At 34.4% G+C, this 13,001-nt stretch overlaps 3 protein-coding genes across 3 annotated transcripts in view; 2 read left to right on the top strand and 1 right to left on the bottom strand.

Annotated features, from left to right (window-relative positions):
- The window catches only part of LOC115878527 (eukaryotic translation initiation factor 4H-like), a 37,143-nt gene that overhangs the window by 11,729 nt on the left and 12,413 nt on the right, over positions 1–13,001 (top strand). The gene's annotated exons all lie outside the window — the stretch shown is intronic.
- On the bottom strand, positions 3,440–5,178 carry LOC115878528. Its single transcript, XM_030895052.1, has one exon. The coding sequence runs from the start codon at positions 5,088–5,090 to the stop codon at positions 4,440–4,442; it is 651 nt and encodes a 216-aa protein (XP_030750912.1). The 5' UTR covers positions 5,091–5,178; the 3' UTR covers positions 3,440–4,439.
- Positions 8,650–10,854, top strand: LOC115878529 (putative nuclease HARBI1). The gene is made up of 2 exons (XM_030895053.1): positions 8,650–9,492; positions 9,545–10,854. The coding sequence occupies exons 1-2, from the start codon at positions 9,275–9,277 to the stop codon at positions 9,885–9,887; spliced, it is 561 nt and encodes a 186-aa protein (XP_030750913.1). The 5' UTR covers positions 8,650–9,274; the 3' UTR covers positions 9,888–10,854.

The following is a 13,001-nucleotide window of genomic DNA, read 5'->3' as shown; positions in this document are numbered from 1 at the left end:
AGTTTATCAGGGAGGCTACAAGTTCTTTGCTTCGGCTGTTTAAATGCTTCGGCATATTTTCAACACACAATTTCAAGAAATTCAATACAAAAACTCGAAAATTTAGTTCTTAAAAGAACTGTTTGTGCTTAGAAGTACAACTTTTAAAAAAAGACTATGAAAATGGGGAAAAAACGAGAATTACTCACAAAGATTCAACAACAACACGATATTATACAAAATAATGAGTGACATTAGGATAATTGTCAAATAATAAACGACAACCTTGCTGAAAACGGCGCAATGTGACCAACATAGCGAAAATAAAATTCGGTTTAAACTAATTTTTGCAACTTTAATCTAAATAAAATATCTGTTACATTTAGTGATGTGCAGGTCGTAACGTGCCTCAGGGAACGTGCCCATGTTCCGGGAATGTTCCGGGAACGTTCCTCTAAGGTCGGGAAAGTGGCTGAAATTCGGGATAGTTGTATTTTGATGTGAGTTGAAATATTCCTCGGAACATTTCCCACTTTTCGGGAACTTTTCTTAAATTTGGGGTAAGTAATCAAAACATTGGAAAAGTTCTTCTTCTTCTTGTTTCACGATGACCACGCGCCTTTCAACGGCCAGTCCGAGTCTATTATTCTTTGATTATTGTTTCTTTCTGATTTCTTTATTCTTCAGTCAAACAGAGAACGACCTCACGGACGCAGACGCCTGGAATTGAAGAGACTTTGGGCGCATTGAGGAAAACTTCTGCTCATTACTGCACTTTCATGTGGGATGATTCTCTTCTAGGGCCCTCTAAATTAGGCTTTTATGTCAAGGTAGTGAAGGATCAGGAATCACAAAGAGGAAAGACATGTACTGTGGCGTGTCCAGCAACTAACAGACAGGGACTGCGCCAGGCCAGGATGAATATAAGGGATATACTGCAAATTAAATTACTTATTATTGAAAGTTAAATATCATCATTATTCACCATTTCTAGCAAAGCAGGAACATGCAAAGCGTGATTAAGCTACAAAAACTACTACAATGTATTATCGATTAAAACCTGTAGTACTAGTTCTACTTCTATGGAGATAGGATTCCTTTCTAGTTGAAAAATATTTAAGCAAAAACCTCCAGCAAGCCACAATTATTCATCTTCATATAAGTTTACTCTAGATTACCTAGTGTACAGACTGATAATCTTATTGGCATGAAATCCATAAGCGTGGCGAATCCATATCCGTAGGTATTCACAATTTAATACTATTTTGCTTAAGGTATTGATACACCAATTTTGCCTCTTTGGATATTGGGTTCCTCAGGACATCTTGAATCCTAATGGGAGAACTCATACAGCCAGCTAAAGACAGGTATAGAGTATGACATGCTTGATCTCTCAAACTACAAGCAAAAATAACGTGCGTAAGGTCCCCCTTACTTCCACATTCACACAGAAAAGAGTCTTTGATACCCAACTTGTGAAGGTGAGTCGGAGTGAGACAATGTGACGACCTCATTCTGCAGAACAAACTGACATATTCGCGATTTACATCCGCGCATTTGTCGAACCATGGGGATCTGAGAGGTTGTGGAACAATGTTATATATAGTAGAAGACTCCTTTTGTTTGTCCCATATTATGATATAAATTTGTCCATTCTTGTCTGCTTTCCTTCTTTATGACGCCAAGGAGTTCAGAATGATGAATCTTATTATTCACCAGGTTCCTGGACTTTCTCCCAAGAGATGCCAGTCTATCAGCTTCCGTGTTACCATCAATATTAGAGTGGCCAGGGATCCAGATTAGTTTTATAGATTTTCCTTGTTGTGTTAGAGTAATGATCCGCTCTTTTATTCTTCCTGCTATTTTTCCTGCTCTACAAGAAATATCCGAACGTGTGATACTCTGTAGAGCACTCTTTGAATCTGACAGAATGGCGATTTTCTCTGCATCATCCCCAAGACCCAATAAGGCTCTCTCAATGGCTAACATTTCAGCACTGCATATATACGTGTGCTTTATGCATCGGGCAATTGCTGAGTATCTTTTAGAAAAATTGTATATTCCAATACCACTTCTTTCAGATACAGGATCCAGTGACGCATCCGTGTATATTAGCTCATACCCTAATAATTCTTTTGAAATAAACTCCTGCAGTTTGGACTGACAACCTGGGGAAGCTTTAGTAAGGCCTGAATCTTCCCAGTGTACGTCTTGTATCTGACAATCAAAGTCAGCTTCGAAACATGGTAATATCTGGCTTTTTTCAAGAATGTTGTAAAACGATAGCACTGAGTCCAAACCTTCCAACAAGGCTGGTGATTCCCTTCTCGCCCAATAAGGGGGATCCTGATTGTAAGATATGTATAGCCCAATTAGACTTGTTGAAATAGCCTCTTCTGTGCAAGCCAGTTTCTTAGCCGAGAATTTGGCACATAACCAAACTCTTCTGGCTCTTAACGGCATTTCAGCCGTCTCCGACATCAAAATATTAGTGGGGGTGCTATTCATGCACCCTGTTACTACTCTTAAAGCTTGCATATGTATTTTGTCATATTTTCTTGCATTCTTTTTTGACATCGTTAATAATGCCTGACAACCATAGTCCATGTGGCATCTTACGATGCCCTTGTATATATTTATTAATGTAGATGGGGGGGATCCCCACCAGGTTCTGCAGAGAGCACGCATCACGTCTACTCCTTTCTGTGCTTTTCTGCAAGATTCTTCAATATGAGGATTCCAGAGAAGACGACGATCCATTATGAGACCAAGATACTTATATTGTTCCACCCATTCCACATCTTGTCTATCCGCTCTTATCGAGTGAGGAGGATTTGCTCTTTTCCCTCGAGAGATGTACATTGCCTTAGTTTTAGAGGGAGAGATGCTTAGACCATTGTTCTTCAACCAATCCAACATCGATATTAATGTTCGTTGAATTCTGTTTATCGCATTGTCAACATTCTTATGGGAAGTGTAAATGACATGTTGTGCATATTGTAAAATCTGTACATTCTCCTCCATCACCTGATGTATACCATTAGTATATATATTGAATAAGATTGGACTCAGGGGTGATCCTTGAGGAAGGCCTTTATAGTCTATTTGGGGACCTATGAGATCTCCTGTGTTAGGGGATCTGACAAAGATGCTCCTTTGTGTTAAGATTTTTAAGATTGCTTGTATGGACCATTTATCAATTTCAGCATCGTTTAATTTCCTCTCTAGGAGGTTTAATTGAACATTATCGTAAGCGGCTTTAAGATCAATAAATATACAGACAGCTATCTCCTTTCTGGCAAATGCCTGGTAAATATAACTAGATAATACTACCAGATTATCAGTGACACCACGTCCTCTTCTAAATCCATTTAGATGTTGATTGAAGAACCTATCCTGTTCTAACTTATGCTCTATTCTATTTTTATTATATTTTCAAATTCTTGCATAAGCAAGAGGAAAGAGCAATCGGTCTATAAGATTCGTGGTGAGACGGGTCTTTACCATGTTTTAGTAGTGGGACAATGATATGTTCCTTCCATTCCGCAGGTATCTCCATATCTTGTCTTAAAACGTCATTATAAATGTTTACCAGACATTCCTTCATTTTAATGGGTGTTTGGGAAATCATCTTGAACGTAATGTTATCTTTACCAGGACATGATTCCTTCCTGTTTTTTAAGGCATAGTTGAATTCATACATGGAAATACTCTTTAGGTCGTAGTTGTTGAATGCTCCAACTGCTGAGAAGTCTTTAGCGATGCAGTGAGGGGGGGCGAGGCTGTCCAACAACGTCTCGAGCCACAACTCCTTTTCAGCGCAGTGTCTAACTTGTATATAACTATTGGAGTATGCCTTGACCACTTTCCATATGGTACTCATGGGTGTGTTTTTATCAAGGCTTTCAGTAAATTTTCTAAAGCTTTCCTTTTTCTTTCGTTTCATGATCCTTCTTGCTACCGCCGCTTTTCTTTTGTACTCCAGATAGTTATGATCGCTGATATTTTCTTTATATGCCCGAAGGGCCCTGCTCCGTTCATCCACCGCCACGCGCCATGCCTTATCCCACCACCTTGGTTTGGGAGTTGCTTTTCTCTTGCCCTTTTGGAATGACGTTTTTGGGATATGTCCCAATGCTGCCCTATTGATCTCGTCTACCAGACTTAGATAAGAGTTTACGTTCACCCCCTGATTGAAGCTCATGAAGTATCCGTCCCAGTCCGCCTTCTTTGTGTTCCATCTACTTATAGGGTTATGTACTGTTTGGATGAACAAGTTAGAATTAATAAATACCCTCGTTGGAAAGTGATCACTCATGCCTGGGCTATCCACAATTTCCCATGAAATGTTTGGTCCTAGTTCTGCCGTCATTAAGGTGATATCCGGGCAACTTTTCCCTTGGTTCGGGGGAGTAATCCTGGTCGCTGACCCGTCATTTGGCACATTCATTTGGCACATTTCACTCGGCACATTTCGAACACCTCTGTTTGCTTCTGCATTGTGTTTTCGAGTGTCCATACCTCATACAATTGAAACACATAATCACAGGGCTGACGTATACATCCACTCTTACTTCGCAATATTCAATTTTTATGGACCTAGGAATAATTTTACCTTCTAATGTAATAATTACTGATTCTGTGTCTATATACTTTGCAGTGCCATCAACTATTATCTTTCTTTGTAAACGTCTAGCTTCAATTATCTTCGGTCCAGTTCTCCGTTCCGATACTATTTCCTCCATTTCTATGTTTTTATACACTCCTCTAGCAACTCCCTTACAGGAGACTAAGCTAGGTGGTATATATGCTTCTGGATTTCTTTCCTTTAATAATTTGCTAGAAAACAATTCATTAGCTGCGTTCCAAGAGCTGAATTCAATACCGACTCTGTTTTTTCCCTTCCTCGAGACTTTATTAACACCTATTATTCCAAATTCCTTAAGCCATCTTTCTAAACACATAGGGTGTAGTAGGTTGCCCAAGTTTTGTGTAACCTCCTCATCTTCTTTGCTGGTTTCCACTATTACCAAGTATGGTCCAGAATCTTTATATGTGTATTTAAAAAACTTCTTAGGGGGGCCAATTGACCCCCCTGAAGAAGCTGCCATGCTTGTTAATTCAAAAAACTTAGGTTATGGAAAGCAATGCAGGAAAAAAAGGAAATAAAAGCTAATTATATCAGAGGATTATTGCTCCCACTTACCCACTAATTATTTCTATCAAAATTGCACTTATTTATACTACTCCACTCGCTAAAAAACACTTTTTAAAGAAAGACTGCGAAAAGAACGTGCGTCACTTTCTGGCGCCAATCTCCAAACAAATTTAGGTTATGTTTATAACCTAGTTTCTCTTCTTTTTATTTGTGGCGTGGCCTGTTCACAACTTTTCCAATGTCGGCCTTGTGGTCGAAATGATTGCGCCGCATTCTAGTAGACGCAAGGTCGCCGGTTCGATTCCGGCCTCGGACATGGGTGTTAAATGTGTGTGTGTGAGTCTGTATTTGTCCAATTTTAAACGCTAATTAAATAATAAAAAATAAGCTGGCTGAATGTCGTAATAGACAAGTGGCCAAAAATAGGGAAAAAAAAAACTTTTCCAATGGGGTATCGGATTGGCGCCAGAAAGTGACGTACGTTCTTTTCGCAGTCTTTCTTTAAAAAGTGTTTTTTAGCGAGTGGAGTAGTATAAATAAGTGCAATTTTGATAGAAATAATTAGTGGGTAAGTGGGAGCAATAATCCTCTGATATAATTAGCTTTTATTTCCTTTTTTCCTGCATTGCTTTCCATAACCTAATTTTTTTGAATTAACAAGCATGGCAGCTTCTTCAGGGGGTCAATTAGCCCCCCTAAGAAGTCTTTTAAATACACATATAAAGATTCTGGACCATACTTGGTAATAGTGGAAACCAGAAAAGAAGATGAGGAGGTTACACAAAACTTGGGCAACCTACACCCTATGTGTTTAGGAAGATGGCTTAAGGAATTTGGAATAATAGGTGTTAATAAAGTCTCGAGGAAGGGAAAAAACAGAGTCGGTATTGAATTCAGCTCTTGGAACGCAGCTAATGAATTGTTTTCTAGCAAATTATTAAAGGAAAGAAATCTAGAAGCATATATACCACCTAGCTTAGTCTCCTGTAAAGATGCCATTACACGGCGTGTGGAGCGCCGATCCACGCTCCAGGCGCTTGGAGCGCCGCGCCAAGGCGCGCCTCACAGTGCGGCGGATGGTAATTCTAGCGGGACAAAACCTCAGGAGCGATATTTGGGACTTAAAATCTAAGAACGTAGCAAATGGTTTAATATATCTATAGCACCCATATTAGTTAAATTTATTTATTTATTAACAACTTAATTTATTAATAAATAAATAAATACAAGATAATAAAACTATTATATTATTCGTACGTGACACACAAAAACCGTACTGTAAACTATTGCTAAATAAATAAAATTATGTTATCAGGTAAATACTAGCGATGGGAACTATCGAATGAATTAGACTATCGAATGGTTATTGAATGAATGATTTCAACTATCGAATAGTTTTATTCGAATAAAATCATTCATTCATTTGTATACTAAAGCATATGTGACAACCTCGCCGTGCGACTAAATGGTTATCGTTGAGCCACGACTACCTATCGAATGCTTTTGATAAATGAAATTTAGTATTCGTTTGATTTTTGTATGCGTCAGTGCATTATTAGTTCTTCCAAATTTTTATAACTTCATATGTGACAACCTCGCCGTGCGACTAAATGGTTATCGTTGAGCCACGACTACCTATCGAATGCTTTTGATAAATGAAATTTAGTATTCGTTTGATTTTTGTATGCGTCAGTGCATTATTAGTTCTTCCAAATTTTTATAACTTCGCCGTATAAATACTGTGCTATTTTTGCGTTTATTAAAATAGTTAAAATACTAAAATAGTAGTTATTTTTTAATTTTATTTATTGACGATTGTGTGCATGTGCAGGTGGTCAAAATTTTTCCGAAAATTTGTGTGGTTTTCCGTAGTCCGATCTTTCGATTATTTAATTTTATATGGTATATGGCTATTTTTTAATAGGAACTTTTGAGAAGTAGCAATTTTTAAGAGAGATGAGATGAACTTACAATTAATTTTAAAAATACATATTTGTATTTTAGATGTTTTAATAATATGAATTAGTTGAACTTAATAATCATATTTAAGTAATGTGGTTAAGTAAATGGGGTTATCGAACTCAAACTATGGGGTGAGAAAATTAAAATGAAAGTTTTACACGTGCCAATTTTAAAAAAAAGTTAACGATGTTTGTATTTTGTTTATGCTAATTCTCTTACATGTAGTTTTTTGCGAAGAAATATTTCATTTATTTTTTAAAGTAAATGCCAGTAAAAGTAATATAATTAATTAATATAATTTTTAAATAGAGATATAAAGCACCTAATATAAATAATTTTGATTTCTAATTTTTTATTTATATTTTCGTTCCATTACACTGCATGCTTAGAAAATTAATAAATGTTTATATTTCATGATTTTAAAATTTGTTGTTAATATAACAAATTAGTTCTGTAATTATTATTATTTAACAAACCAACGTTGCCAAAAAATTTAAAGACTATATTATTTTTAAATAGGATCTAATATAAATAATTTTGACATCTAATTTGTTGTTTATATTTTGCTACTACTTAAAAAAATATTGATATTAAATCATTTTAAATTTTGTTGTTAATAGGTATAACAAATTATTACTGTTATTATTATTTATTAAACCAGTCTTTGCTTAAAAACATTAAAAATCACTTTCATGTTCTTACATCCAAAATAACAAGTATTATTGCAGTGTAACAACAGAATATTAATAAAAAAAAATGCAGAATATATAGACATACTATCCCTAACTAACTAAAGCCAAACAATAATATTCTTTGCTAATATCAACTAATGCCAAAATATGGCAACAGCGCCCTTCATAATGTATTTTCTGTGTAAATACTAGCACCTCAATAAAAAAAATAATGTGTCCTTATCTATATCTGACTCCGCAAAAAATCAAAGATGCCGGCTTCTTTCATAGCATTGCCACCGACTGCTGTCGGGTTTCTCGGAAAGAAACCTACGTCGCCGGGCGACAACTAAAATTCAGTTACTATTTTATTATAATCGATCCTGACGAATAAATGAATTTCATAAATGAATGAATTTTATAAATGAATGGTTTTTGCTGCCGAATTACTAGAATACAATATTTCAAGGCAGATGACGGATCTATTCGATAATTTTTATTCGAATAGTTTTCAACGAATGTTTTGGTTTGGTTTGGTTTGGTTTGGTTTGGTTTGAATTGTTGGTTGGTTGTTGTAATTATTCGAATGAATTGCAACTATCGAATGTTTCTATAGTATTCATTCGATAGTTCCCACTACTAGTAAATACTTAAAAAAAATATTTTAGCAGTTATTTTTTAATTACTATGTGATCTTGTGAAACCCTGTATATTTTATTTTAAGAAATTCTCTTTTATTTAAATAAAATAGTTATTTTAATTTTAATTTTAAGACTCTGTAATTGTAAATTCATATATAGTAAGTATCTAAGACAAATTTTAAAACTTTTATTAAAACTAGTAATAATCATTTAGTTTTTATTAGAAATTATAAGAAATTACAAAAAGGCTTTTGCATATAGTCATGCTTTATTTAACTAGAACATCATTTAGATGTTTTTGTCTTGAGAAAAATTGCCGAACTGACTATTGGTGTCATTCATTGATTTTTTAACCTCAGTGTCTTTCGATGGAGTTTCAGTTAAGGTTTCAACGATTACAACAGCATCCCTACTCCCACTAGCCCTAAAGCTCATAGTACTTTCAAAACCTAATTATTCTTTTCAATTCTCTTCAGTTTACCCTTTAATGGGTCTTTGTTTCGTTATTATACTAGCCAATTGAAATAAAACTTATGGCGTCCACCTGTTAAGCTTGAACTCTGAAAAAACAAGGGAAAATGATCGTCGATGGGTCTTAACCTTAGTCTTAACGCCTTTCTTTTCTTCGTTACTAAGGCCCGGTTGTACCAACGAAGTTCACCGACAGATCAACTGTGAACGACGATCAAAGCAAAAAATGCGTTGTACCAAGCCTGAACGCCGTTCAAATTGCCCGGTCAACTGAACGGTGACATTAGGCGGTTCAAGCGTCGTTCAGGGGTAGACATAACCTTATTATTTGACATATTCCGCTTTTCGTTGTTTTGATTATCGTTTTGTTGTTGTTCTTAAGATTTTTCGTAATGGATCCTTTATTAGGTGAATTAACTGACGACGAAGACTTTTTAGAATTAGTGAGACAACATGAACGGCTAAGGAGACCACAAACAGAACGATTTCGACCAAACAATTTCGAAAAATGGAATGACGTGGATTTTAAAAAAAAATTTCGACTTGCTAAACCTATTGTGAATTATTTAATAGAGGAAATTTCCGGTTTAATTGCATCTAAAACAAACAAGTAAGTTTAATTATGTATATTTACTGTATCTTATTTAAGCTTTTATTTTTAGAAATCATGCTTTAACACCAGCTGACATGGTATTTATCACATTACGGTTCTTAGCAACAGGATGTTTTCTACAAAGTGTTGGTGATATCAGTGGTGTAGACAAGTCTACTACGAGCCGCGTGATTACAAAAGTAACTAGAGCTATAGCATCTTTAAGCAAGGACTTTATTAAAATGCCAATGGGAGTGGAAGATAGAAATTCAAAGTCACAAGCATTTTATAATATTTGTCGCTTTCCAAGATGCATAGGAGCAGTTGATTGTACGCATGTGAAGATACAATCTCCTGGAGGGGCAAATGCAGAGAATTACCGCAATAGGAAAGGATGTCCAAGCAATTTGTGACAGCGATTTGAAAATATCTAACATTGTGTGTAGATGGCCTGGTTCTACACATGATTCAATGATTTTTAGAAATTCTAGAGTAAAGGCTGAGTTTGAAAATGGAGTATATGGAAAAAATTTATTACTAGGGGACAGTGGGTATGGAGTAAAATCATACCTAATAACCCCTTTGGCCAATCCAACAACGAGGGCTGAAAACTTATTTAACGAAGCTCAGATAAGAACAAGAAACCCAATAGAAAGGTGTTTTGGTGTACTAAAAAGAAGATTTCCTATATTAGCGACAGGAATCCGTTTAAATGTTGATAAAGTAGAAGCAATAGTGGTTTCCGCTACTGTTCTTCATAACATAGCGTGTCATTTTGCAGATCCAACACCATTAGTAACTGATGAAATTGACGGAAGTCAAAGCGGAAATAAACATTGGAAATAATATAAGAGAACATGTTCCAAATGACTTGGGTGATATAAATAATAGTTTTAGATATAGTTTAATTAATGAATATTTTGAATCACTGTAAATATGTTATTTTACGATATAGAATATATTGCTGAGTATTAATTATTTACATCTAGAACTAATTATTTACGTCTAGAAAATGTTTCAATATTATTTTACTAAAACATTCTTAAAATGTCTTAATGTTTTAAAGTCAAAATAACTTGTTAATTAATTAAATTGTGATTATAATTACCGTAAAATAAATTACCATTACATACTCTTGTATATATTTTGATTTATGTATATAATATTAATATTTTTTATTGTATGTATAGGATTATTTTTATATTTTTGATAATTCTGATTATAAGTAGATAATTAAATAACAATAATTAATAAATGATATTAAATTAATACAATTCAGTATACTTGTTTGTACTAGATATGTAATATGTAAAAGAAATAAAACGATATAATATGTATGCATATTTTCAAAATTCATATATATTGTGTGTTAAGTGTTTATATAATATTTTTTAATAATTATATATTTACAGAGTATTTATTGGTCAATTATTTTTTTTATTAGTTCCTTACTAAATTTTAAAAATTGAATTCTCTCATCATGCTCCCTTTCTTGCTGCCACATAAAGGCTTCATGCTTTTCCTGCATTTGAGACATTTTTAAATTGTGCTGCTCTAGGAAACATTTCTTTTGAAGCTCAGCGAGTTCAATTTTTGAACTACTCCAATCCGTTAATTTTTTTGTTAAACCCCTTACATACTACCCTCTAAATATAGATTTCACTTTTATATAATAATATAATATAAAAAATAAGGTATGATGTACAGATGTATTAGCTAGAACGTCTAAAAAGTAAATGAACGAATCGGTCAGCCGCGAACAGGTATTAAAAAGTCGTATTTTATGGCAACAGAAAGGAAAAAAGGTACCATAATTTATATTTTGGGAGAACCCGCCAATCAATAAAACAAACTTTTAAAAGCATTTACGCCAACTTATATAAAAACTCCAAAAGTTACTGTGAAATTCAATACCAACATAAGAAACTAAATATTGATCGACGTTCTACTGAACGCGAGTTGGTGCAACGCAATCCAAGTTCAACTTTGACCAACAGATCAGTTGAACTCTCGTTCAATTTATTTTGGTACAACCGGGCCTAAGGTTTGAAAACCTAAGGTAGAAAACATCCTGATGCTAAGAACCGTAATGTGATAAATACCATGTCGGCTGGTGTTAAAGCATGATTTCTAAAAATAAAAGCTTAAATAAGATACAGTAAATATAAATAATTAAACTTACTTGTTTGTTTTAGATGCAATTAAACCGGAAATTTCCTCTATTAAATAATTCACAATAGGTTTAGCAAGTCGAAATCTTTTCTTAAAATCCACGTCATTCCATTTTTCGAAATTGCTTGGTCGAAATCGTACTGTTTGTGGTCTCCTTAGCCGTTCATGTTGTCTCACTAATTCTAAAAAGTCTTCGTCGTCCGTTAATTCATCTAATAAATAATCCATTACGAAAAATATTAAGAACAATAACAAAACGATAATCAAAACAACGAAAAGCGGGATATGTAAAATAATAAGGTTATGTCTACCCCTGAACGACGCTTGAACCGCCTAATGTCACCGTTCAGTTAACCGGGCAATTTGAACGGCGTTCAGGCTTGGTACAACGCATTTTTTGCTTTGATCGTCGTTCACAGTTGATCTGTCGGTGAACTTCGTTGGTACAACCGGGCCTAAGAGAGTTGGGATCTAAAAATTGCATTACGATATCCCACAAAACGGTCAAGAAATGATGTTGGTTTTAAAACGCCTTTTTACATACCTTTGGCAATCTCCAACATAATTTAGTTTTGGAATAGAATGTATGCACTTGTAAATATTTTGTTTTCGTATGACCTCTACCTGGCTGAGCAGAAAACGATCAAATTTGGTTGATATAAATGTATACGACCAAAAAATAATTCATGCATTTTTATATCAGTTGGAATGAACACTATTTATTCTTATTAGTACACATTTTTTGGCTTACTTTTACAAACGAAACGGTTTTGTCCCGCTATACTTATCATCCACCGCACTGTGCGCCGTTGGGACGATCGACCGGCAGGCAGATACAAAAAATGCATTGTATAACTTTTTAACATATGGATTATCGGTTTAAATTGGGTTTAAATAAATACAATCGAATAATTTATTCCCCAACTTTATTTTCAGTGCAATTTATTAAGATAACAGAGTGGAAAGCAAAATCATCTGGTTAAATTAAATTAAATAAGATAATAATACTTTTTTAAACCAGGTTTATTTATGTTCAAAAGTTAAATAATGATTTTTTTACCTTAATTATGAAAATAGTTTATATCGTATTTTCAGAAAGCCATAACAAGGCAAATAAAATAAAAAAATAATACACTGGGTGTCATTTACACATAAAAGTCAGATTTCGAAAATGAGAGTTACAAGCGAAACTAGTTAACGTCACTGGATTCTATATAAAAACTCAACGAGACTAAGTTTTCACCTTTTCGATAAGCTAACCAATATACCATGGGATTGAAAAATGCAACATTTTAAAATTCTCCCTGTACTTTAGGAACTAAAAAGACTAAGACAACTCTTGTAGCATCTTTGGT

Source organism: Sitophilus oryzae, unplaced genomic scaffold (genome assembly GCF_002938485.1).
Source record: "Sitophilus oryzae breed Bouriz unplaced genomic scaffold, Soryzae_2.0 scaffold_1516_pilon_pilon, whole genome shotgun sequence".
Taxonomy (NCBI): Eukaryota; Metazoa; Arthropoda; class Insecta; order Coleoptera; family Curculionidae; genus Sitophilus; species Sitophilus oryzae.
This window is presented reverse-complemented; position numbering and strand designations above follow the sequence as displayed.